The following is a 27,862-nucleotide window of genomic DNA, read 5'->3' as shown; positions in this document are numbered from 1 at the left end:
CTTCAGTGTGAATACTGTAAGTAATAAATGTATGTGGATTTTGAAGGGTGTTACCTGCACATAAAGGAAAAGACACCCTGCAGAAATGGGCAGTGAGGGGCAGCTTGGTGGCGCAATGGATAGAGCTCAGGCCTTGGAGTCAGGAAGACCTGAGTTCAAATCCGGCCTCAGACACTTGATACTTACTAGCTGTGTGACTCTGGGCAAGTCACTTAACCCCAACTGCCGCACAAAAAAAAAAAAAGGAAAAAAAAAGAAAAACCAGAAATGGGCAGTGAGCTCCTTGGCATAATGAAGGGATTGCTACATACAGCACAGGACACTGATGACTCCCTTCCTCCTTTGTCTTTCACTTTCCAGGTGCCTCATTAAGTGGCTGGAAGTTCGAAAAGTGTGCCCCCTCTGCAACATGCCTGTTCTACAGTTGGCCCAACTGCACAGTAAGCAGGACCATGGTCCCCCACAGGGGCCCCTCCCTGGAGCAGAGAACATAGTATAGCTCTTCCCATGAAACGGACCCTTGCACACACGATATCGAAATGAACCCCAGGCAGAGAATTTCAAGTCTCTGAATTGGCCATTTCCTGCAGTGATGCACCAGTGATCCCCATGTCTCCTGACAAGCTCGGAGCCCAAATGTTTGGATCTTGTCACCACCAGAACCCTCTGCGACCATCCGGCGCCTAAGCCTGCAGACGTGGGTGTCGGGAAGCACTGGCTGCAGGAGGATCCCCTGTGAGCTTTGTCACCGTATGTGCAGCCCAAGCACTTGTGTCCAAGTAGAGTTTGTCTTTGCTAAGCAAGAATGGGTGACAGTAAGTGTGATAGAAAGAAGTGGACTGCCAGGTAAAGACATGTGCAGACCATGCATGGAACTTTGCAGCAACAGAACGCTTCCTGTCGTCCCCGAGCCAAGTCAGCCAGCAGTTACCTCATGATGGACCAGTGGTTGGTGAGGCCAGCAGTGCCCGCTCAAGGCTCACTGACATTCTGTCCCTTGAGGGAGGCTTTCTTAGAATCCTGTGGTTCTCATGAAAAATCCTGAGCAGCTGTGGGCCTCACACCCAGTGGGCACGGCACGTTTTCACCTGGAAACATGGCATATGCAAGAGTGAGCAAAGGCCAAAGGAATCTGTGACTCTGTTCCATAGCGCTTCACCCTGGATTTTCGCTTCTGTTCAACCTCCAGGCATCAAATGATATGACACAGATAAAGATCTGGTCTGGGCAGAAACGATCGTGTTCTTATCAGGACTTCAGCCTGCCAGAACTGAGTAACCAAACTTCTCCACAAGTGATGGGGGCAGCCAGAAGACCCACGGGGACGGGGAGCTTCTGGACTGGGTCATCGTCACCCCGGATGACTCAGAGTGAGTCCACAATCACACAGTGTTCACAGACTGGGCCACCAATGGATATACTGACTGTGTAGTCAGACTGGACACAAACTCCCCTGAAAATCAGCACCCTTAAAAAGACCACATACCCAAGGCCAGGCTGAACTTGACAAAGTGAAGAATGTTGCTCCCACAACCTTTTCCTTTCTTCTGTTCTCCAAAAAACCTGTCAATCCAACCCCAGTTCTGCCTTTTGCTTCTTGCTCTCCTCTCTCCATCTCTTGTTCTTGTTAGAATGAAACACCTGTTGTTGAGTTTCAGGTTAGTTCCAAGGCACTGTACTTCAAACATCCCACGGAGAGAGCACTCAGTATTTTCAAAAATATTTGAACTTATAAATATTGTCTTCAGCAGCACAGGGTTAAGGACCCATTGGTTGTGTGTTTAGCTTTGTACTTGGATCTGGAACACTTCATTGGTTTAAAGCATATTTACAGAAGAATTTAGATGGCTTTTTTTCTCCTTGGCACTCACAAATTTTTATAGAAGTGACTCAAAAGTATCTGATCTTTGAGGATACCAGAATATTTTGTAAATTAACTCTTATAAAGAAGCAGATGGTCTGGTTAGCTACTTTCCACAGTCCATCCTACCTGCTTGGCATAATTTCTTTACAGCCCTCATTATGTCCACATAGGCTGCTATGCCTTTAAGATGTCCCACACCTGTGGGTGGTAGGGACTTTTCTCTTTGGAACATGGCAGGTGCAAGATTGAACCAAAAGGAAGAGATTTCATCTTCAAGTGCTTCAAACTTCGCACCCTCATCCCCACCGTCCATTAGAAATTTTAAAAAAGGAGCATTCGGTTGATTCAAGGGTTAAGAGGTTAGAGAAGGCAAATTATTATCAGTTCGAAAGAACACTGAAGGTTAAGTTCACTTTGGAAACTGCTGCTCTGGTGAGCCATGATGGACTGTTTCCTATGTATGACCTGTGTGTTCTCTGCAGGCTGTACTGTTTCCTTAACAAGGTAGTGGAAGTGAAGACTATTTTTATAATAGAGTTTTAACCTGTTCAACTCCATGCTTGTTTCCTCAGCCACTAATAGAAAGGATACCAGTTACAAGCACTCCTACCTTCCCTCTGACTTAAAACGTCTTTCCTTTTTCTGTATTTGTGGCAGTTGTTAAATGTCAGGAAACCAGTAGATATGCCTGAGCTTTGATGAAACAGGTTTACAGTGAAATATTTTTAGCGACCAACGTCAAGAGAGAAGATTTGGCTTGTCTCTGGATCTTTACAACTTAGTTGTATTGTTTACAGCCAGATCCTAGAATTTTCCAGGAACGTGGAACAGCTTTGGAACAACCGCCGTTTCTTCCATGTTGGGCTACAATCTGAATAGAAGTCGGAAGTCTGGAGACTGGGGAAGCTTTTTAGCTTGTGCTTCTCCTTCCCCTCCAGAGCAGTTTTCTTCTACCCCAGCTGTCTATGGAATTGCATCCTTTGGGGCATGCTGACTTCCCTGCTTCTTTGGGTAGGGGACCTCAGCAAGTGACTTTATTTTTTAAGGGCAAAACATTTTAGTTCAATATCTTAAATATGGTTTTCAGCTGCAAGCTTGTTCAGATATTTACCCTGTAATCCCAACTGAACTCCAGTCTACTGAAGACCAAAGCAGTAGAACCAAAATGTCTTAGTATTTGCAGATCAGAAACTTGGTACAGTCATTACGGATGTCCATCTCATGTCTACAGTATGGACATGTGGTTAATGTCTAAGCAGAAAATTGAAGCTGTCCCCACAAATCCATCTTGACACTTGTTAACATGCAGTATGGACTGAGCTTAAGAAGGAAGTCAATTGATAGAATGGAGTTGTGGATTACAGAAATCTCTACCCTTGGTTCTGCTTCGTCATGAGCTCCTCTAATGTAGTATAAGGATACCGTGCCAAAAGCCAATCACATCTCTCCGTCTCTTAAGCCTTATGACTCTAGCGACCCTGACCCAGGAGATAATAGAGGTATAGATTCCAGAGAGTCTTGGTGCTGGGAGGGACTGACGAGATCCTCTCAGCCAAGCCAACAGGTCCTTGCTTAAAGACCTTCACCAGTTGGAATCTCTGCTCTTTCTCGGACTAGTTCTGCACTGATATAAGTACTAAATGGGCTGTGTTTGTGTACTCCTTGAATTCTGGCCAAAACACCAGTATTAAATCCAAGATAGAGCAAGAAGGAATGAGGAAGAAATCCCTTTGATCCTTTCATCAAGCCGAAAGCCCTGGTAAAGTCACTGGTACCATCTTATCTCTTAATGTCCCTTGGTGAAGAGCCAGGGGGATCTTAGCTGTTTGTTTAGATGCCTGGGGACCTTTGCCTACTTACTGATCAATGATTTTTGTGAAGAAAGGAAGCTAAAAAGTTGGACTATGCCAGCAGGCTCTCGGGTCATCAGAGAAACACTCTGCTGGCCACTGATTCACCTTCTCCAGCTGCTGAACTGGAAACTGTTGTATTCATTGGGGTTCAGGGATAGGATACGGAAACCAGGGTGCTTTGATTCCAGGCCAGGAGGCAGCACAGGCCTTCCTGGCTTTCTGAGCTGCTTGGTTTCCTGTTAGGGAGGAATTCAGTTGTTCTGTCCCATCGCAGAGCCTGTTGCGTTTTTTACTTCCTCAGCTGTGTTGAAGATAGACAGGATACCTGCTAGGAGGTATTTAGGGACAATGAATAAATGAACAAATGAAAAAGTATTCAGCACCTCCTACTCTGTGCCCATTGTACTAGGTGCTGGGATACAAATGCAAAAGTAAGGTAGATGATCCCTGCCCTCAGAGAGCTTACAGTCTAACAATGGAGACAACATCTGTAGATCAGATCTTGAACATGAAGCTAGTTGTGCGTGTATTTTTTTCACTGTTTGCTGAATCCCTCATACCTAGAACTAGCCCGTATCACTTGGCAGTGGTAATGTTATTACTTATCATGATGCCTATTACTGCATCATGACACACTAACAACATGATTAGGCCAGTCCATGACCAACAGGGAAATGCTTTTCAGGCCAGCACCCCTTCAGTTACAGCATGGACCTCACTGGAGTAGTGAGACTTCCCTGGGGCACTGGATTCCCTTCAGGCTTTGATGGTCCCTCAGAGTGCTGCCCAGGAACCAGTGGCCCCTGTACCTTCCCATTAGGAACAGAGACCTCAGCCTATACTCTGATCTTCCTGGGCTAAAGCCTCTCCCTACTTCACATGGCTCGCCCATCCATTGCTTTCTTGTCCTGTAGTGTTCATGACTACCTCAGATGCACCACTGCCCACAGCTGGAGCGGGGGACAAGGGTGTCCCCCCTCGGTGAGCTCATCGGTGCATCTTCACACATCACCCCAACAGAGTGATAGGTCCCCAGAGCTCATCCCTGGGGTTGGCTGACTGGTGAGGGGAGCCCTCAGCCCTTCCATTGGTCGTAGTCAGTTCATCTGGAAATACTGATTCCAGAATCACGGAACAAATGGAGTTAACATTTTTTGAAACACATTCCTTTCCAGTAAGGCATATCACTGGCTTGGTTGCAACATAATGGAATTCTTTGTTTCTGTACAAATTAGAAACTTTCCATTCCCTCCCTCACCCTTGCCATAAATGCCCTTGATTTGACCTTTTAAGTGCCCAACTGAATAGTGATCAGATCTAGACCTTGTCAGAGCATTCATGGTAGCCTGAGCCAAATACATGGGAGTGGCAGTACAATCAATGTTCTTAACTTCCCTTGGTTTAGCCAGGTCTTTTCCATTGATTGTTAAAGCTCATTGAAACGTTTCCCTTATCCTCAGCAGTTCCCTAATAAAGATGAAGACTCCAGATGTGACGGGAGGTGGATGAAAAGGAAAGGGGCCACAAGCGGCTTATTAGACTGCCTAGAAGATCTCCTCTCCTTACCTCCCTCCCCACCCCTCCCCCATCCTTGTACATGGAGGGCTGACCTGCATTTGTTTTCCAGCTGGTGAGCTGAAAAGGCCCAGGGTCCTAGTGGCAGCTAAACTGGCTTGTAACCATACTTGGAATTAGCTATATATATGCATGCCATGTATATTATTATGTGTACCATATTAATTCATTTATTTTCCTTTTTCCCTGTGTTGTTTTGAGGAGAAAACAAGAATGATTTTTTTTTAACGTAATTCCTTCCCTACACATCCTTTTATCCTATTTTGAAACAAACTGCTGGGAGTATAGTCTTCACTAAGCCAAACATGGCTTACCCTGGTCGGGAAAGGAGGGCTTTCTGTTGTGAATTGTGGGGATCACTGATGTATCACTTGATGCAGATGTGGTTGTATGTTTTTTGAGGTCATGGGAACGTTGTCATAGTTATCCATTTTTACTTCCATAGTTGTTCATTGGTTGGGGGAGGAATTATGTTAAAACAGAAAGAGCACTGAATTTGGAACCAAAAGAGCCAGGTTCAAATCCTGACTTGCTACTGGTGTGACCATGGGCAAGTCCCTTCTTGTCTCCAGACTTCAGTGTGCTCCTCTGTAACCCAAGGGGCCTAAATCTATATGTAGAGTCATGAGGGTTAGTGTATCATCCTCCCATGGGGTATTCTCTGGTAGGGTCAGTAAGTGAGCCTATCCAGTGAACTCAGGCCACATCTCCAGTCCCCCACTCCAGTAAGGCAGGCTGAAGGTTTGAAAAGCCCTTTCTTCACAGTAACTGTGTAGGAGGCATCACAAGTATACGATCCCTGTTTTACAGCTAAGACTGAAAGCCAGAGAACTTGTCACTTGTCTTGCATCACATGGCTAGTAATTCTGGACTTAGAATATGAATCCAGATCTCCTCTACCACCAAGTCCAGTGCATGTCCCACTTGGTCAGGCTGCCTCTCTGCTCATCTACAAATTGCACAACAGAACATGATCCAGAGCCATGCACCATTTCCCCCCTTGTCTCTTCTCACTCCTGGCCTGGACCACAAGGCATGTGGTTCCCCGTGGCCTGCCAGTAAACTTGGGCTGTCCTAACCCTGGACCCAAAACACTTGACTCCTGAGCCTTGAAACTGAAACTTGAAAGAAAAAGCAATCCTAACTAGAAGCACTTTTCAGATCTCATCGGACTTTCGCCATTCATCCATCTCTCTCAGATCCACAGCCTGACTTTAAACATTTCTTCACCCAAACTGCATGGGATTGTTGAAGAAAAGGAAGAGTGTTGTGCACTTGATTGCATTGAACTTTGCCTCTGGTTGCTGTCTGGCTCTCTGGATAAGTAAATTGCTGTGTTTTTAATAAATGAAGATAAGAATCTCAAAGATTAGGACAGATTGCAGAGTGGGGCAGGAAAGCGGAATTCAGATGCTTACTCCCATTTTATAGTATGTAAAAATATCTTGAAAACTAAGTATTTTGAAGTTCAGATTTAGGATCTGTGTTTGTAGAGAAAAGTAGTTCTAATCAGCATTAGTTAAGTGTCTGCTGTCTTCATTTGCCAGACTACATTTTGTGTGAGTGGCCAAGGATTCCAAAATCTGAACTGTGTACCCTTACCCTCACTGTGAGGTATGAACTCTTGATGCTGGAACAGATTTCTCCTAGAACCTAATCCCTACAGATGTCAATAGAACTCGTTTCTAACTGCACTAAGGCTGCCCAAATCCTGATACCAGCACCTGGTCCCCAGAATCAGTGCCATCATGTTAGCTGGGGACAGGGCTTAGGCCCCAAGTCAGCCTGAACAAAGTATGCCAAGATACTGCTCCTCAGGCAAGCTTTCCTAAGATCCCTGCTGATCGTTTCTTAACCCTTGGGATGGCTGGAATACCGTTCTCCTTTAACAGAATAGTTGCAAGGCAAGACATCTACTATTAAAGAATGAATAGACAGTGACTGTCTCCAATGAAAGAATCAACAGATCCTCCCATTCCTGTGAAAGGGAGTGTTTCTAGTCACTGGGTTTGTGTCTTATGACAGATCCCAGAGGTAATCTTTGTGCAGTGTTGCCCATGGGTTATTTAAGTAGATATCGTGTAACTCCTGAAAAAGTTTATGAAACTCTGAGCCTCTGGTTTCATAGACATATTTGTACACTAAAAATTCTGCAGCAGAATATTTTTTAAAACATTCGCTGTTTTTGTAAGCTATATTTTTGTATATTTAATTGCTATTTTAAAATTCTAATGCATCTTTTGCTAATCACATTCTTGTTTTAAAAAATAAAGTTTGCATGTGATTGACTTGAAATGTAAATAAAAGCAGATTTTGAAAATACATATTGTCAGAGTAACATTCTTTCTTTTTGTGGTGATCTTATTGGGGTCACCCAACCAAGCTCCCATTTGAACAAAAAGCCTTTCAGCTGGTTGGGGCATCTGTGAAAAAACAAAATATATCATTAAGTGTGGGCGTTTCCCAGTGAAGAAATAGCTCATTCTGGAAGATTAACTGACCGATGACATTGGCTGAGCCCTTTGCTGTGAACGTCCCACATACTGCATCAGACACCATGGAGGAGGCAGAAGAAATACGAGATGCTGCTTTCATTGTGAAGGTGAGGAAAAGCGATCTGTTGTCATGGAGCAATTGTGCCTCACAGGCTAGGAAAGCTTAAAATATGCCACATGGGAAGGCAGACGTTTCTTTGGAAAGAGCTGATTAGTGTTTATTTCTCTCATTTCACATGATTCTCATCCTTGCCTCTTGACTATCAGTGCATGGCTACTGGGATTTCCCAGCATACCATGGGCGATGCCAGTAGTGAGCTCAAGAGAGCCACAGCTGGGGGGCAGCTAGGTGGCGCAGTGGATAGAGCACTGGCCTTGGATTTAGGAGGACCTGAGTTCAAACCCGGCCTTAGACACATAACACTTAGTAGCTGTGTGACTCTGGGCAAGTCACTTAACCCCATTGCCTAGCCAAAAAAAAAAAAAAGAGAGAGAGAGAGAGAACCACAGCTGCCCAAGGCCTTTTCAGTAAGGAAGGAGTTCAGGGAAGGGCTGGGGAGTGATAAGTCTACCCCAAAACAACCCAACCCAGCATGCCGCCATGGCTGCTACGGTCACCAAGGCCCAGGAGAGAGAAAGACATGTCTTCTCCAGAGCTAGCCCAATCCCCTTCCATGCCTGGTACCAGAACTTCCACCCCTGGGGACAGAAATAATTTTAATGTGTTCTTGAGAAATTCTCACATTCATTTCTTACCTCTTCATTCTAGCCTGATGCCCCTTGACCATTGCCTTCAGGACTTACTTGGGCCTTCCAGTTATGTGGCATAATTCTTAGCCCAGGATTCCCTGCTAAAACAGACCAGTATATCCTGTGCTTAGCCAGTTGGTGGTGGTGACAGAGAAGAGTTATCATTCACTGTGCTAGGCCTTGGGGTGCCCAGAGGTGGTCACAGGAAGGCCATGAAGAGAAGATGGCCTCCGCCCTCGAGGAAAAGCTCTAGAGATAAGCACAAATAACCAATAGCTAATCGAAACGTACCTAAGACACAGTGTCAGGGGATCCCAGCTCCAGAGCTGAGAAGGGCATTAGCAGTCACCTGGCCCAACCTCCTCATTTGACAGATGAAGAAACAGGGAAGGAAAAGGCCTACTCCCGAGTTCTTTCCCCTACACCATGCCAGCTGAAAGGTCTGTGCCCACCACTTTGTACATGGGTCTCCCAACCAGACAATAACCAATCAATACACATTTATTAATTGCCTTCTGTGTGCCAGGCTGACTTGATAATTGATGAAATGATGGCAGGTACGCCTGGTTCTTTGGGTACTTTCCAGGACAGACCATGACTGGCAGTAGGAAATCACACTTTAATTAAGCGCAGAGGGTATGAAGGCAGAGGCAGACAGGGGAGGGTGGAGGGAGGCAGGCAGCACGAGGAAAAGGCTGGCAAGGAGACGAGGCACATCCCCTCAGACTGGAGTTGGAAGCCTGGAGCAGCACGGACCCTTAGGAGGTGAAGGAGTGAAGGGGGTTGGGAGGTTGAGGCCTCATTTTATAGGTTTGGGGGGAACAGACTAACTTCTCTGCTTTCTGGAGGTTAGTTCACTAGCACACCCAAATCATCTCAAAACTATCCATAAAACTTTGAAGTTAACATGTCCACACCATTTTAAAGTTACTCATATTTTTGATGGTCTGGCACCAGGGAGGTCTGGAATTTGTCTGGAATTAGTGTGCCATAAGACCAGGAACCCTGACGGCAGAGCCTCGGTGGCCTCTGCTGATTCAGCACACGTCCCCAGAATGTGAATTTTGGCTAACGGGACAGTTTGTAAACTCTGCTTCTCTGATCTTTGGGACAGTTTGTAGGTGGCTTCCAGGTTCCCCTTTGCAATCTCATTTCCTGCTGTTGCCCCTTTATACTAGTGGCTTATAAACTGACTATACTCACTGGACAGGTCGGGGGTGGTCAGGGAACCAATATAATATATGGTTTCCCCCCACGGGCACCCGTGCTAGTGCCTTACAGACATCTCCTTTCATCCTCACAACCCAGGGAGGCAGGGGCTGCATCTCCATAAAGCAGCCAGAGGCGCAGAGCCTCCCCCTCCCCACTGATGCAGGCTGGGATGTTCATTCAGCAGAACTGGACTGGGCTCCTCCCCTGTGGTTCTCCCTATACTAAGAGAGAGACAGGATGAGATCATCATAATGACTCACATTATGTAGCGCAAAGACTTACAAAGCTCTTTTCATACACTATCTCATTTAATCCTCACAATGACCCCATTGGCAGGAGCTACCAGAGAGGTTTCGCAAGCCGCCCAGGTCACACAGCTCATGAATCTCTTTCTTCCTGACTTCAGCCCCCTCCCCTAGGGAGCTCATACAGCCTGCTCGTGTGGGAAGCAAAAGGATTCTACTCAGAGCGTCAGGTGGCATTTGCCTCTGATGCACGGGCCCCCCAGCTCTTGTGGCTGTGAGGACTGGGCATCTTTCTGTCCTGCCACATTGCCTCAGAAGCGTTTCCTGCCTGGCCCCATCCCTGGACAGGTATCTCCAGCCTTCCAGAAGACAGCAGGGTGACAGAAAGGACCAAAGCAGGGAAAGAGATCAAAGAGAAGGAAGAACTTGGCCAGAACGTGGACTTGGCGATAAGAAAGTCTGTACAGAGAGGCAGCTAGATGGTGTGGTAGATAGAGCACTGGCCCTGGAGTCAGGAGGACCTGAGTTCAAATCCAGCCTCAGACATATGCTACTCACCAGCTGTGTGACCCTGGGCAAGTCAACTAATCCCAACTGCCTCACACACACACACACACAAAAGTCTATATAGGCAGGATGCCCATGCTTGAGTCCCAGCCCCTCAATCAGCTGGCTGAGTGACCCTAAATGAGTCACTTCCCAAACTGGGCCTTCCTTGGCTCAGCCATAAAAGGGAGGGGGTGGCATCAGACCCACTATTCAGGGATTCCCTCCCTCTTCAAATCCTCTTGGAGCACTGGGCAGCACTCCTCCGAGCCTGGCTAGCTGAGCCTCATCTGTGTCCGACCCCAGTGATGAGCAGGGTCCCCCGAGCTAGGCTGGCTCCATCTCCTCCCAGGACTCCAAGAGTGACACTGAAGGGATGTCCTTGGCTCACGCCCACACTCAAGATTATCAGTCAGCCAGCCTTAAGTAGCTTGTAGAAAGGAGTATTTAATAAGGTGACAGTTTATACAAACCATCCTCAAATACAGAGCTGAGTGTACCCAGGCACTGTACTCTACACTGAGTGCCTATACACTTATCACATAGTAGGTACTTAATAAACGTGCGTTCCCTTCCTCGGCTCCCCAGGATGCAGACATTGCCCTCAGCTACCCAGGGATGCCGTCTAGGACACCAATGAGAAGGCAGGAAGCCCGTTCAACATCTTGCGGACCCTCTGAAGTTGGAAGCCCTTCTCCAGCCAAAGTGAGAGAGGGAAAGGAGACCAGGCGAAAGCTAAGGCTCTTCCTCCCCTTCCCCCAGGGTGATTCCTCAGTGGAGTGCTAGAAAGCTGGAAGCTCTCCTTTCTCCCCTGCCAGATAATTCGTAAATGATCCCTGGAACTTCCTTGGCCTATCAGAACACAATTGTTGGTCTGTGGCCTGTTCTTGACTGATCGTCCATGGAGACATCTTCTCCCCTAGATAAGGCACCAAGCTAAAATGGGGTGGGATGGTTTTGACCTGCGCCCTTGCCCTGCTTGGACCACACGCTATGCCCCAGTGTAGATGCCAGCCTTTAGGAAGGAGCTGTCTATGCTTGCTTCCATCTCCTCACCTCCCACTTCTGAAACCCCTCGCAATCTAGCTTCCAACTCTACTACTCAGCCAAAGCTGTTTTTCCCCCAAGGCTCTCCACAGGTCTTTCCTCAGGATTCTCCTTCTCAAGGAGACCACTGCCTCTCGGACAGTCTCACCTCCCTTGACCTCCACTGATGCTCTTCCTACAGTGGTCCATCTGACCACTATTCCATTTCCTTTGTTGGATCTTCATGTCACGCCCACTAGGTCTCCAAAGGTTCTGTCCTATTCCTCCATATACCCTTTCTCTTGGTGATCTCTTTATCTCCCCAAGTTTCAAGCATCATGTCCACACAGATGACTGCCAAGTCTGTATATACAAACTTAAGCTCTCTCCTGAGGTCCAGTCCCATATTATCGACTGCCTGCCACACATCTCCAGAAGACCCAAGTTCAAACTCTACCTCCAACATTAGGTGTGACCATGGGCGAATCATCTTTCTCTGCCTATTTCCTCATTTGTAAAATGAAGGCATTGGACTTAGTGGCCTCAGAGGTCTTCATATGACACATAGATAGCTCAAAGTCAACATGTCCAAATCAGAACTCATGTCTCCTTTGAAATGGACCCATTTCTGTGGACAGCACCACCAACCTTCTAGTCACCCAGGTTCATGACCTTGGAGTCACCTCAGAGTCTTTCCTCTGCTTCAAGCCCCAGATGCCAAACCTTGCTGATCCTTCACTTGCCTCTATCCTTTTCTACGCATGCACGACCTTTACCCCATTTGAGACTCTCATCACCTCTCACAGGGACCATCACAACATTCTCCTAACCCATCTCCCTGTTCCCAATCACTCCTTCACACAGCTGCCAAACTGATGGCAAACTGAGCACGTTCCTCCACCCCCATCAGCTACTCAAACATTTTCTATGGCTCTTCATTGCCTCTAAGAGAAAATTCAAAACTTCTGCCTGACATTGAAGGTCCACCAATATCTGGCCTCCCACCAAACTTTCTAGTCTTATTTCACCCATTCTCTACTCTAGTCATATATGGTCCGCCATCTATGACATCACATTTCACCTTCATGCCTTTTTCTAGGCTGTTCCCCATGGCTGGAATGCTTTCCCTCTTACCTCCACCTCTTAAAATCTCCAGCTTCCTTCCAAGCACACCAAGCTACCTCCTAAAAGAGGCCATCCTGATCCCTCTTGAGTTACTCTGTGTTGACTTACATATGTTACATCCCTCCAATTGAAGATAAGTTCCTTAAGGGCTTTGGCCTGATGCAGAATGCCTCACATAGTTGGCACTTTATCAATGTTTATTGAATTGAACTTGACAGAGAAAGGAAGCATTTCATGCAAAGATACACATACATAAACATAATTATAAAACATTTTTATACAGAGTCAGATTTAAATAACTTGTTCATGGGTGAGCCAAACCAATATAATAAAAATAACAATTCTACCTGATCTATTTATTCAGTGCCATCCCAATTAAATTACCAAAAAAGCTAGAAAAAATAATAACAGAATTCATTTGGAAGAACAAAAGGTCAAGAATATCAAAGGAATTAATGAAAAAATGTAAAGGAAGGAGGTCTGACAGTCCCAGATCTTAAAATGCATTATAAGGTTATAATTATCAAAACTTTCTAGCTGGCTAAGGAATGGAATGGTGGATCAGTAGAACAGAACAGACATACAATACACAGTAGTAAAGGACTATAGTAACCTTGTGTTCAACAAATGTAAAGATTTAAGCTTTCAGGATAAGAATTCACTGTTTGGTAAAAAAAATGTTGGGAAAACTAGAAAGCAGTCTGGCAGAAACTAGGTTTTGACTAATATCCTACACCATTTGCCAACATAAGATCAAAATGGATACATGACCGAGGCATAAAGAGAGATATCATAAGTAAATTAGAACGTGGAACATGTTACCCACCAGATTCATGGATAGGTGAAGAATTTTTTTAATAAACAGTAGATAGAGAGCATTGTGAGATGTCAAATGAATCATTTTGATCACATTAAGTTAAAAAGTTTTTGTACAAATAAAACCAATGTAGCCAAGATTAGAAAGAAAGTGGAGAAACTGGGGGGGGGGAAGGGAGGGATTTTATAGACAATTTCTTGGATAAAGGCCTCATATCTCAAATATAGAGAGAACTTTGTCAAATTTATAAGAATACAAGTCATTACCCAGTTGATAAATGGACAAAGGATATGAACAGGCAGTTTTTGGAGGAAGAAATAAAAGTTATATGTAGTCATATAAAATGCTCTAAATCATTATTGATTAGAGAAATGCAAATTAAAACAATTCTGAGATATCATCTCACACCTATCAGATTGGCTAAAATGATAGGAGAAAATGACAGATGTTTGAGGGGAAATGGAAAAGTTGGGACACTAATTCACTGTCAGTGGAATTGTGAACTGATCCAACCCTTTTGGAGAGCAATCTGGAATTATGCCCAGAGTTATAGAAGTGTGTACATCCTTTGACCTAGCAATACCACTCCTAGGTCTGTTTCTCAAAGTGACTGGGGAAAAAGGAAAAGAATCTAATTGCTCTAAAATATTTATAGCACCTCTCTTTGTGGTGGCAAAGAACTGGAAATTGCACAGATGCCCATCAATTGGGGAATGGCTGAACAAGATGTGGTATATGATTAGGATGGAATATTACTGTGCAATAAAAAATGATGGGCAGGCTGATGTTAGAAAAACCTGGAAAGATTTGCATGAAATAATGAAGAGTGAAATGAGCAGAACCAAGAGAATCTTGTATACAGGAATAGCAATATTGAAGGAAGATGCTAACTACCTCTAGAGAAAGAACTGATAAATAAATGCATTATATGGTTATATATGTGTCTGTGCCAAATGTTGGCCTCCGCTAACACGGGGTTGGGAGGGAGGAATGGAAACATCTTAGAACTCAAATGTGACAATAAATAAAGAAATAAATTAATTAATTAAGAAGGAAAAAAAAGGAACCCTGGGATCTCTTCAAGGGGCCAGTGGTAAGGAGGCAGTGGGTGAATGTGAGGACACTCCCCCTCTAGAGGTATGAAAGAATCAACCAATAATTATTGAACATCAACCATGTAATCACTGTAGTCTAGGAAAGACAAAGGAAGGCTACTGAAGAAAAATATGTTGAAGTGAAGCAGAAGCAGACAAAGAGCTTGACCTTCAAGTGCGAGTCCTGTCTCCCCCAGCAGACCAGGGCCTCCCTGAGGGCAGGACTCCATCAAGTCAGAACCTCTTCCCATTGAACTGAGACCTCCCAGAGGGCTGAGCCACAGAATTCTGGAACTGGAAGGGACCCCAGAAGCCAGTGAGTCCACTCATCTCTGACCAAAATCTCCTCTACATCATACCTAACAAGTGGCCATCCAACTTTTGCTGGGAGATCACTTTTGTTGTTCAGTCACGTCTGACTCTTTGTGACCCTGTAAACCATTCTATCCATGAGGTTTTCCTGGCAAAGATACTGGAATGGTTTGTCATTTCCTTCTCTAGCGGATTAATGCAAGCAGAGGTTAAATGACATGCCCAGGATCACACAGCTAGTAAGTGTCTGAGGCTGGACTTGAATTCAGGTCTTCCTGACTCCAGTCCCAGTGCTCAATCCACTGAGCCACCTGGCTGCCCTAGAAGATCACTAGTGAAGGGAAACCCACTACCTCCCAAGCCAGCCCCTTCCATTTGGGGCTCACAAGGTTTTCTTTTCATCTAGCCTAGATCTGCCACTCTGCCACTTCTACCCCTTGCTCCTCATTCTACTTTCTGAGGCACTAAATCCCTGCTAGACCATCCTGGTCCCCCATATCAGTGTCCTTTCTACAGCGGGGTGCTCAGAACAAAGCACTCTGCTCTAGATGTCGCCTGACCAGGACCGAGGACAGCAGGGCCCTCAGATCCAGGACCCTGTGCCTCCAAACGCAGCCTTAGTAAAGCATTCATTTCTTGATGCTCTATCACACCATTGAGTCATACTGAGTTTGTAGGCCACTAAATCCCCCAGATCTGCTGGGGGCCAGTCTCTGCTTCTCTCGTCTCCTCCCAGTGTCCAGCATGGAGGGCACTCTATATTGGACAGGACGCAGAACCCTGGGATAGACCTGGAAGCATAAGGTCTATCCCTTTGGCATTTCATGGGCCATGCTGAAGCAGCTCTGAGATGCTGGGAGGAAACTCTGGAGAGTACTGGTTCCCTGGAATGACTGGGATCGTGAGAGGGAAAATCTCCCTCATTTCCTTTTCTTCCCCAAAACAGGCTTCCAGAGCCAAACTATTTCAAAGTTTCACTTTCTGTCCTTCCCAGAAGGCCAAGATTCCCAGCACCGAAAGAATTCAAAGAAACAGAAACTATCCCTGCCTCTGAGAGAGTAACCAAATGGGCAGGAGTGTAACTGACCTGGGGAGGGGGAGTGGAAGGGAAGTGCTAAGCTGACCATACGGGTCATCCATCCAACTGCCTCCAGTCCGGCGTCTTTTGGGGGACAAGTGGCCCTCTATTATTTTCAGGCATGGCCTCCAAGAGAAGAGATGTGATGTAGAAGAGAATGAGAAGGGAACCTATGCCTTTCTCCCCAGAGAATCCGCAGGGCCTGAGTATCCAGGGCCCTGAGCCCTGCTCATCCAAAGGACCCACAAGATTAGTTTGCTCCCCTGTCCATAACTATTCAGGTGGGTTTCTACCTTGGAGACCAAAGCATAAACTCCCTCTCCCCCACCAAAGTTCCAGGCAGAGAGCAGAAATTACCCCCAGCCCAAGGGTGCCTCTGGTCCTGGCCACTGCTCCTACCCTCACTAAGGACTTGGAAACAGCACATCAGAGGCATAAACCACGTCAGACTAGAAGTCAGAGGGCCTGGGCTCCAATCCCACTTTAGCCAGTTAGCACCTATTCTGCCTTGGGAGTCTCTAAATTTCTCTGGGCCTCAGTTTCCTCACCTGTAAAATAAGGAGGGTGGCCTGTATGACCTCTGAGGTTCCTTCCAGATCTAAATCAACATTTCTATGAGAAGGGCCAGAAGAGTGTTAACCTGAATGAAGGAGCCCCACTGCCCTGTGGTCAATGTGCCTCTGAGAACCAGGTCCTCAGGACCTCTGTGCATACTGTCCTGGCATTCAGTCTTCTCCAGGACCAAGGTTCCTAGGTTCCTGGCTGCTGACATCGGGTCGGCATGAGCCCGGGGCAGGGGCAGAGGTTCTCTGGCAGAGCCCACTGTGGGAGCAGAAGCAAGCCAAGCTTTGGGGGGAACTCCCAAGGACTTGAGTAGTCACTACCAGGACAAACTGTATCTTTGAGCTATTTCCCAGGGAGCCTACGGGTTTGGCATGGCCAGGGAAGCAGGTGAGAGAGCTGTCAGGGTGGGGGGCGTGGGAGGACAGTTCTATATCTAAACACCTTGAACCAAGATCAGAGGTTTGGAGCTTGAAGGGATCTTAGAAGCCCTCTGATCCGACCTCATTTCACATATGAGAAAAATGCAGCCAAGGTGAGGTTAAAAAAGTAATTTACCCAAGGTCACAGTAATAAGTGGCAAAACTGAGAAGTCTCCCAAGGTCAGGATTCCTTCTCAGAAGTGAGCAGGTGGGCTCCCTTCCCCATACATGGTTCCCCTCCAGAGCACCTGGTCACCAAGGGGAAGAAGCCACTTTTCCTCACACCCTCCCCAACTCAGGGCCTTATCCCTCTTCTTTCATGTCATGTGGGTGATCTCACAAGGGCAAGAAACCACGCCAAGTCCCTCTTCCCCTGGGAGTGGTGGAAGAAGGGCGTCCTCAGCTGTGTGGTTAGGGCAGATGGAGAGACTAGAAATGAGGCATCATAGCATGGTAGAAAGAGCATTAGACCTCAAATCTGATTAATCTGAGGACAGGCTTCAACCCTCAGCTCTGCTACCTCCAGCACTGTACCCCTGGACAAGGCATGAGTCCAGTTTCCACATCAGTAACATGAGGCATTAAGACTAAATCTTGACTTTCTTTCCTAGGTCACAAAAGAGGCATCTAAGTGGGGTAGCCCCTTCCCAAAAGGTAGAGAGACAATACTCCCCTTCCCTCCCTCTCTCCCCCCCTACCCCAGGAAACTAGGAACAGAACCAGGCATTCCCGCAATGCTAGGAGAGCCCCAGACTAGGAGGGACAGCCCTCCCAGCCTGGGCTGGGCTGGGGATTTTCCATCCCTGTTTCCCATGCTCTGTCGGTCTGCCTGCCCCTGAGTCACTACCCTGGCTGAAAAGGAATAGGGCGGTGGGGGCAGGGGAAGACAAAGGGACACAGACAGAGTTCTCCCACTCATAGTCTGTTCTCAGGAGAGGGGCACAGTGTCGGGGCCACAGCCCCAAGACAGCAGCTTGACAAGTCTCCCACCCACCCCACCAGACAATCCACATCGAACCACTGTGGTCCATGCCCAAGCCCAGCTGCTCCATGCCTGGGATAGTGAAGCCTGGACACTGGGCAATGGGAATCTATCCCACGGGACCACGCTGCCCCCTGGTGGTAGCCAATGCCACCAGCCCAGAGAGTGAAGCATGGCTATTTTGGATTCCTTTTCCAGGGGCTCCATGACAACTCAAGGGTCCCAGACTGGGTTGGGTTATTGGGCAATATGGGTGTGGTCCAGATGAAATGAAAGTGAGCAGTGATTGACCCCAGAACCTGAGATGGTATATACAGTGGACAGAAGATGAGGAGATGATGACGACGATACTCATATGGCACTCGCTACATGCCAGGCACCATGCTGCGCTTTACAATTACCTCATTTGATCCCCACAACGACCCTGGGATGGAGGTGCTATTATTACCCTCATTTTACAGATAGGCAAACTGAGGCAAACAGAGGTTAAGTGACCTGCCCAAGGTTACACAGCTAGTAAATGTCAGTAACCAGATCTGAACTCAAGTCTAGATCTGGTGCTTTATCCAATGAGCCACCCAACTGCTAGATTCAGAGTCAGGAAAACCTGGGTTCAAATCCTACTTGTCTCATGTGTGCTCCTGGATAAGTCACTTGACTAATCTAGGCCTTAATTTCATCTCTAAAAAGAGGGTTGTATGAGATGGTCTCTAAGGTTCCTTCCAACTCTAGATGTGATTCTTACCTCAGCTCTGTGACCCTGGGCAAGTCACTTAACATCATCACTGAGTCTGTTTTCCTCACCATCCAACAAAGTACGAATCAAGTGCCTATGTGCCTGGAACGAGGCTAAATACTGAGGCCACAATGACAAAAATTAAACGATTCCTGCTCTCAGGCAGCATATATCCTAATGGAGGAGACTGTGCATGAAGCAGAGAATACATATATAAAACTAATACAAGATGGTTTGGGGAGGGATTCCTAAGACGCTGGTTTGGGGAAGGGGTGTTAAGAAAGGCTTCTTACAGAAAGTGGTGCTTAGGCAGTCTTGAAGGAAAATAAGACTTGTGGTCACTACCTTCAAGGCTGACCCTCTGCTACTACCTCTGTCATTGGCTTTCTAATTTGAGGTAAGTCATGACCTCTCAGGGCTCCCAGGAACCTAAGACTAAATTACAGAGTAGCTGCAGATCCACATTCATAAAGGGAGTTTTCTCTGCAGGATTTCACTACACTAATAAAATCACAGGCATGGTGAAAAAGAAAAGTCAGTCTTCCCGGGCTGCTGAGGATCAAATGGAATAACGTATAGAAAACGCTTTGGAAACCTTAAGCTGACGAATAAATTTGAGCTATTATTAAGAAAATGTCTTCTCCTGGGAGGACTCTGCCCTGTGAATAGGACCTAAGATTTAAGACAGCCAGTTTCAGGGCAGCCGAGATGGACACGCACCTGGGAAACGCCACGCAGGGCCAAGCCACGCTTTGGAGGAACTCCTAAGGGCTTGGGTGGGCACGCCCAGGACAAGCCATGACTCTGGACTGTCCCCTGGGGATATGGCATGGCCAGTAAGGCAAGTGGGGAGAATGGTCAGGATGGCTGGGATTGGAGGACAGTGCCCCCACTCTGACAGGTACCTCTGGCCACAGTCCCAGCAGTACACGCCTTTCATGCAATGATTATAGTGTTTATGGAATTGAAGCAAATGGGTTAGAGGAAAAGCTTAAATGCCCAGTGGATGATGGGAAAAGGGACTGTAGGTTTTATCCTCAGATCTCTAGCAAAGGCCACTCCCCAACAAAAGAGGACACAGAAAGGTTCCACTATAAGCCAGACTGCTTTGGGGAGTTTGTAGGCAAGGCAAAAGAAACTTGAACATCTAGCAGGGGTTAGTGGCTCCAGGACAGCTAGAAAGCAAAGCATACTCTTCTCATCAATGGCTGCCATTAAAGAACACGGCACCCACCACAACCTCCAATCAGTCAGATCTCCAAGACAATCCTTTTGTCATGCAGTTTATGTGGACAGAATGTGGAGTACAGTTAGTGCTAAATTTGTGCTATGGTTTCACTGGTATCAAGAACTGGCAGATGAGGGAACTCCTACTGATAGAGACTGGGTAGGCACCTTCTCTGCAACTTAATCCTGGAAGTTTGGGTCTCCATTTTCTTTCAATAATTGTTTCTACTTTGTTCTCTGACCCAGTCGTTACTTAGGATTTCATTAAGTCTGTGTTTGTTTGTGCTCCTGACCTGATTACTATTTGTATGATGTTATGGTTTATAAAGGATGTGTTCACGATTTCTGCTTTTATGTTTGCAATATCTGTGCCCTTGTACATGATTAATTTTGTAAAAGTTCCATGTGGTGCTGAGTGAGAGATATAGATATAGAGAGATATATATATATATATATATATATATGTGTGTGTGTGTGTACATGTATATACATATATGTAACATATGTGTATGTATACACACATTAGCAGTTCCCATTTAAAAAATACTTTTAGCTCTAGTTTCTCTAATGATTTAATCCTGTAGTTTCCCTTTTGTTTATCTTTCTGTTAGACTTGTCCAAAACTGAGAGGCATACTAAAATCTCCTGCTAGTATCATATTACTACATGTGTCTTGTAGCTAACTTCTATAAATTTAGATTCTAAGGCACTTGGAGCATCAACACTGGTACTGGTTTGTCTATGGCTCCTTTGTTAACCTCTTTTCATGGTTTGGTTTGGTTGTTTTTCCTTTGTCTAACATTTCAACTCCTGCTTTGTGGATTGTTTCATCCATTCACATCTTTCAGTTATGAGTTAGGTTTACATTCTTCTCCATTTGCAAACGGCTTTTTTCCCCCCCATCAAATCGTGTTGTTTTCCAATCTTCCTCCAGATAGCACTTTGTCTCCTTATTTTAGCTTTATCTACTTTAAAGACAACCCTATTCCCACCAGCTGTCTTCCCCTTAGCCTAAGCCCACCCCCTCCCATTTGTTACCCCTTTCCTTCATCTTGTTTTTCTTCCTTTTGTCTAGCTATTTTATTCTTCCTGTTTTTCTACTAGTCAAGTAAAATGCTTCTCTTTCAAATGATTTTGTTCATTGAGTTATAAATTTTCATTTTTTGCCCTTTTCTACCATTTTGTCCCCTTATTCTTTTCATTATTTCTCTTCCCTGTTTATTCTAAACTACTTATTCTCCTAGGAAATATAATATGTACAGAAAATAAATACAAGGAATACAAAGCACTGCATTTTAAGAGCAAAAAGATGCCAACAACCATGGGGATGAGGAGGAAAGACAGCATGGAGGAAGCAGCATCTGAACTGTGCTTTGAAGGAAGCTAGAGATTCTTCCAAGTGGAGAAGGGAGTGTGGTCGACTCTTTTCAAACTAACAACGATATATTTACTGTATTTGTGTTTGTTAGTATTCTCCCAGAAGAATGCAGTCTCCTTACAGGCAGGGAACTTCTCATTTTGCTTTTCCCTAGTACCCAGCACACCTCACATATGAGAAAAGCACTCTAAGCATAAGAAACAGCCAATGCACACAGTGGTTCATCTTTTGAGGAATAAAGGGGCTACTCTGGTTGGCTGGCTGAGCTGGGGAAGGGGGGTCATTACATAAAACAAAGCTGCTTAGGTAAGCTGGGGCCAAGCTAAGGGTTTTAAAAGCTAAACAGTCAGTATTTTATCCTAGAAGCAACAAGAAGACAATAGGCTTTATTGAGCAGGGGTGTGATATGGTCAGATGTGGACTTAGTGAAAATCATCTAATAAATGCTATTTGCAGTAGAGCGCTCGGCCTGTAGTCAGGAAGAGTCATCTTTCTGAATTCAAATCTGACCTCACACACTTGCTAGCTATGTGACCCTGGGCAAATCACTTCAGCTTGTTTGCCTCAGTTTCCTCATATGCAAAAGGAGGTGGAGAAGAAAACGGCAAACCACTCCAGCATCTTTGCCAAGAAAATCCCAAATAGGGTCACAAAAACTTTAACACAACTGAAAAATGAATTGAATTGGTTCCGAGTTGGGCCCTTTCTCCCACATCCAGGAGGAAAGAGAATACTAAAGAGAAAGACCTGGTAGCGAGGAAGGACTACTTTCTGTCTTTTTAAAGCAACAATGGGAAAAAGAGGAGATCAAACAAGGGACAGTACTACTGCTTAGTCTGAATGAGAAAATAACAGAGAAGGGAAATCCGTTTCCCATTTTGCTTGTTTTCTCTGTAAAAACAACCTGTGACCTGGGAAGAAACAAACAAAAGTGACTTCTCTTACCCAAGCAGGAAGAAAATAAGAGGCAACCTACTTGCCCTTGACGAAGTCAAGTCAACACGCCCAAAGTGCATCTTCAGCAAGACAGAACTAGCTGATGTGACTGTTGAATCATTCTCAATATTTGAAGTCACAGGAAGAAAGAGAAAGGTGTCACAGGACTGGAGAAGGGCAAAAATCTCGATTTCCACAAAAGGAAAGTCTACAGGGCATCTACCTACATCAATGAGCTTGACTTGGGTTCCTGGCAAAATTCTAGAATGTTATGATTAGGAGTTAATGAAAGTGTTACTTGCAGATTAAGCGCTAGGAGGATCCTTGGATATCTGCTCAATCAGCAAGTATCTATCAGGCACCTACTACGTGCTAGGCATTGGGGACACAAGCACAAAGAATCAATTCCTACTTGCAAGAAACTTACATTTTAATGAGACAATAAGTATATATAATAAAACAAATTTATTACATACAATATGGGCACACATGAAGTAGCTAAATATAAGATGCCTGAGTATCTAAAGGGAGAAAGGGATTCAATGAAGAGGAGGTAAAAAGAGAATGTATTCCAGGCATGGAGGATGGCCAGCGCAAAAAGGTGAGATGAAGTGACCTGAATGAGGAACACAGAGGAAGCTAGTTGGGCTGGACCACATAGTGCTAGAAAGGAAATAAATGTGTATTAAAACTGGAAAAAGAGGTTAAGACCAGAGTTTTACAAGTTAAATACAGCTTACATTTTATCCTCAAGGGGACAGGAAGCCACTGGAGTCAGTGTAATATGGGAGTTGCAGGGTCAGATTTGCACTTAAAGGAAACTTACTTTGGCAGTAGTGTGTAGAAAGAACTGTGGTGTGGAATGACAAGGTAGAGAGACCCATTTGGAGGCTGCTGAAATAATTTAGGCAAGACGACTTGAACCAAAGTGGCAGCTATGTGATGAGCCAGATACAACAGATAGGAAGATAAAACAGCAAGATTTGGCAACTGGCTACATGGGATGGAGACTGAGGAATCAAGGATAATGGCAAGATTATGAACCTGAGACTATGGAAAAGAGGGTAGTGCCTTCATAAAAATAGGAAAATCTAGAAAAGGGAAGGATTAAGGGAGTTACATTTCAGTTACAGACATGTCAAGTTTTAAGATGTCTCTGGACATCCAGTTTGAAATATCTAAGGTCAGGGGAGAGACTGAGGATGGCTATGATCTGGGAGTCACCTGCATTAAGTTAACAGTTAAACCTATATGGCAAAGAATTAGAAATTGAGAGGATGCCCATCAACTGGGGAATAGCTGAACAAGTTGTGATATATAAATAATGGAATACTATTATGCTATAAGAAATGACGAGTAAGCGGACTTCAGTATGGACTAATGCTGAGTGAAGTGAGCGGAACCAGGAAAACATTGTTCACAGAAACAGCCACATTGTGCGATGACTAACTTTGATAGACTTGGCTCTTCTCAGCAACGCAAGGATCTGAGACATCTCCAAAAGTCTCATGAAGGAAAATGCTATCCACATCCAGAGAAAGAACTCTGGAATCTGAATGCACATTGAAAGATACTATTTGCTCTTTTTTTCCTTCTGTTTTGTTTTGTTTCCTCTTTCTGGTAGTTCCTCCTATTGGTTCTAATTCTTCTTTACAACATGACTAACGTGAAAAGATGTTTCGTAAGAATGTATATGTAGAGCCCATATCAAATTGCAGGCCGTCTTGCGGAGGGACGGCAAGAAAATTTATAACTCAAAAACTTATGGAAGTGATTGTTGAAAACTAAAAACTAAAACTAAATTAATTTTTAAAAAGTTACAACCTATGGCAGCTGAGGTAACTGAGATACAGGGAGAGAAGAGGACCCTAGAAAGAGGATTAGGCTACTATCTAGTTAGGGCACATGATGTGAATAGAAAGCCAGGAAAGGAACCCGAGAAGTTACAGTCACACAGGTAAGAGATGCACCAGAAGCCAACCTCACAAACCCAGGAGAGAGTCACCAGTCAACAATGTTGAATTCAACAGAAAAGTCGAAACAGATTCATTGAGACTGAGTGGAAATTAAAGCATTCAGAACTTTGGAGAGAGCAGTTTGAGTGATGAGGTTAAAAGCCAGAATGCAAATGGCTGAGAAATGGAGGTGAGTGTAGAAATCTTTTTCAAGGAACATGGCTGAGAAAGAAATATAGGACAGCAGCTCAAGAGGATGGTAGTGAAGAGGTTTTCTTATGCATGGGGGAGACTTGGATGTATCTGACAGCACTAGAGAAGGAACTGGTTGAAAGGGAGCAGCATCCCATTGACAGGGAAGGAGGAAGGTCAATGTGCTACAAATGGAGGAGGATGGAATCGAGTGCATATTGCAAAGACAAAGGACACCTTTCTGTCAGAAACTGAAAGGAGAGAGAGAGATATCAAAGTTTTGAGATGAAGGAGAGAAGACGGAACTCACTGAACTGCTTCTGTGGAGCAAGAGGGCGCCAATGAAGGAGAAATAAAGGGCTGGCTTGTTTCAATATGGACCCATTTGAGGTTGAATAATATGAAATCCATGGTCATGGGATTTCTTTGACTTGAACAGGAGTGGAAGTAAAGCAGTGGAAGAGCTAGTGTTCTGCAAGAAAAGAGTACAGGACAAGGGGCAAAAGATTCATGGGCAGAAAACAATAAAATTGGAAGGGGCAGTTAGGGTTGAGGATTAAGAACAAAAGGGAATGATCTGAGAAAGTGCTGAAGGATCATAAGAATGCAGGTCCACATCGGGGCAGACTATAGGAGCACAGGAAGTGGAATGGTAGGTTATGGTCAGATAAGGGAATAACCTGGCCGAGACTGGGGAAATGGAATACTTGTGAGCATTGGCAAGATGTAGTGAATGAACTGTGCGTATGGATGAGGAGGAACTCCAGGAGATTTAGGGAATTTGAAGGAGCACCTAGATGAATCTATTCAAGTCCCCTGGTACAAAGCAGGAGCTACAGAAGAAAATGGTGGTCCAAGTAGTAAACTCCTTGAGAAAGGGGAGGAGGGAGAGAGAAGTAATAGTACATAGCTATCACACTGAAGCATGAAGTGCTTACTATGTGCCAAGCACTGTTCTAAGCACTGGAAATTTTAAAAAGGGGGTGGAGGTACCCACACAGGACCAGACATTAAGGTGACCAGTCATGGTCTGAACCGAGTTTTGACTAGGTGGAAAACTTTTAGTTGTGTAGAATTCAAAAAAAAAAAAAATACTGGGAGTTTAGAAGTGAAAATGGAGAACAGGATTATTCTGACTCCCTCCAGGACCACTGTAAGAACAGAAGATGCACTCTGTATTGGAGAGGGTAGTCAGGGATACATTGGTTTCTGGGAAGACAATTGTGTGAGAAAAAGAGGTCCAGGATAAAGAGGAGCTTGCTCAACATGTCCAACTACCTAAAGGAAATCTTTACTGTTACATTATAAGGTACATTTGATAGGCTTCCAAATCACTAGTAAAAAATGTTAAGTAGCACAACAGGTTCTATCCTACTGAATAGGACCAAAGATGACCCTTGGAACACTCCATTTTAGACCAAGTTAACCCTGAACCTCTAATGATGTCCAGACATTCAATCAGTTCACATCAGGACTCCCATTTTTTTTTTTGTACAAAGTTGTTCAACTGGTAGGTCAGAGAAAAGTGGTTGTAGTTATCATTTACTGAGGATTTTCCAAAGCTTTTAATGAGGTCTCTCATACTATTCTGGTATACATTAAGAAAAGTGGGCTCACAAACAATAGTACAGCTAGGACGACATAAATAGGCCTTCAAAGTGTCTCATCAGCAATATCACACAAGGTTATAACCCTGCAAGCCTATGAGTGTATATGAAAATAATGGCTCTTAAAAGGCTTGTCTCTAGGCGGCTCTAATACACATGGAGAGCACAGCTAGGCTGGAATCCTGAAGCTGCCACTTAACTAGCTGTGTGATCTTGGGCAGTCACAACCTAGAGACAGTTTCCAAAACTATGGAGATGACAGTCCCTCCCTACTCTGCCCTAGAGAGTCAAGACTTCATCTGAAGAATTATATTTAGTTCTAGACACTCTAGGAAAGGCATTAATAAGCCACAGTAGATCCAGAAAAAGGTAATGCAGGGAAAAGGGCATTCTCACATGAGGATTCCTTGAAGGAATGAATATTGAGCTTAGAGAAAATTTACTCCAGGTACAAGCTAGGTGTGTTTTAAGATCTGAAAGGTAAAGAACTATAGAGTTTGAATGCAGATCAAAGCATACTATTTGCTCTTTTTTTGTCTTCTGTTTTATCTTTCTTGTGGTTCCTTATATTGGTTCTAATTCTTCCTTACAACATGACTAATGTGAAAATATGTTTAATAGGAATGTATATGTACAGCCTATAGCAGATTGCGGGCCATCTTGAGGAGGAAGGGGGGGGAGAGATGGGGAAAAAATTAAAAACTCAAAAGCTTATGGAAGTGATTTTTGATAAATCAAAATAGACTAATAAAAATAATTTTTTTTTAAAAAGATCTGAAAGGGAGACATATCAAAGGACCAAACGTGTTCTGTTTAGTCCCATTAAGCAGTACGAAGAGCAGTGGATAGAAGTTTCAAAGAAGGCAATTTAGAATTGACGTCAAGAAAAGCTTCCTAACACTTAAGAGCTAACCAAAAGTAGAAAGGGCTGGTTTCAAAGGCAGTGGGCACTTCCTCACTGCAGGTATTCAGACACTTGTCAGGTGTCTTATAATGGGGATTATTTGGGGGTATGGACTGGCCTCGATGACTGTTGACGTTTCTTCCAATTCTAAAATTCTGTGATCCTAAGTTTCAGTTTTCACTTTGGTGAAAAAGGGATAGTACCTATGCTGCTGTTGTGGGCTCCTTCCAGATGAACATAAAGCACTTTGTAACCCACCCAACAGCGTGTAACTGCCAGCTCTAGCCTTTCCTCAAATGAAGTTGTCTCTGTGGCCACCTTTTTAACTAGTGTCACCCACCCATTTCCTCCTCCCCAGCTCAGTTCAATTCTTCCCATCCTTTTGAGGCCCACCTCCAGGAATTGCTTGACTCTCTCAGTCTAAGGCCTATGCCAATCACTTCGCAAGTGCTTTTATCTGTTTCACCGGAGTCTTTTTCTACCTAGCTGGATCATAGTCTCAATGGCATGGACCACGTCTCTCCACAGCACCCAACCACAAGGATAGAGGCAGGCTACAAAGCAACATCACATATTTATAGAGTCCAGTAATTCTTCAAGTACTCTATTCACAAAAAGCCAGGGAGGTAGGTCGCGGAAGTGTTACTAGCTGCATGTTACAAATGGAGCAGATGAGGCGCTGAGAGGCAGTGACTTCTTTTCTCCTCTACCCTTGGATAACACTGCTTTCTCTTCACTCTCCTAGCTACCTGATCCTTCCCTGCTCAGTCCCCTTGGATGGATCTTCATTCACACACATCATGCCTATTCACCTGAGGAATCCCTCAAGACTCTCTCCTGGGCCCTCTCTTTTCTTACTATACTCTCTCACCCAATGACCTCAGCTTCCATCATTCAATCACCTTTATACAGCAGACTATTCCCCGATCTATAGATCCATCCCTGAGCTCCTGTCTCAAATCACCAAATG

At 44.8% G+C, this 27,862-nt stretch overlaps 2 protein-coding genes across 6 annotated transcripts in view; one reads left to right on the top strand and one right to left on the bottom strand.

Annotated features, from left to right (window-relative positions):
• Positions 1 to 7,614, top strand: part of RNF24 (ring finger protein 24) — a 94,273-nt gene extending 86,659 nt beyond the window's left edge. For all 3 annotated transcript variants that reach the window (XM_021001039.2, XM_021001040.2, XM_078149271.1), the window contains one exon: positions 361 to 7,614. In XM_021001039.2, the coding sequence (XP_020856698.1) occupies positions 361 to 499 (139 nt within the window). In that variant the 3' untranslated portion in view covers positions 500 to 7,614. The remainder of the gene's footprint in view (positions 1 to 360) is intronic.
• The window catches only part of PANK2 (pantothenate kinase 2), a 72,209-nt gene that overhangs the window by 18,031 nt on the left and 26,316 nt on the right, over positions 1 to 27,862 (bottom strand). The gene's annotated exons all lie outside the window — the stretch shown is intronic.

The sequence above is a fragment of the Phascolarctos cinereus genome, unplaced genomic scaffold (genome assembly GCF_003287225.1).
Source record: "Phascolarctos cinereus isolate Bilbo 61053 unplaced genomic scaffold, phaCin_HiC Scaffold_2;HRSCAF=192, whole genome shotgun sequence".
Classification (NCBI taxonomy): domain Eukaryota; kingdom Metazoa; phylum Chordata; class Mammalia; order Diprotodontia; family Phascolarctidae; genus Phascolarctos; species Phascolarctos cinereus.
This window is presented reverse-complemented; position numbering and strand designations above follow the sequence as displayed.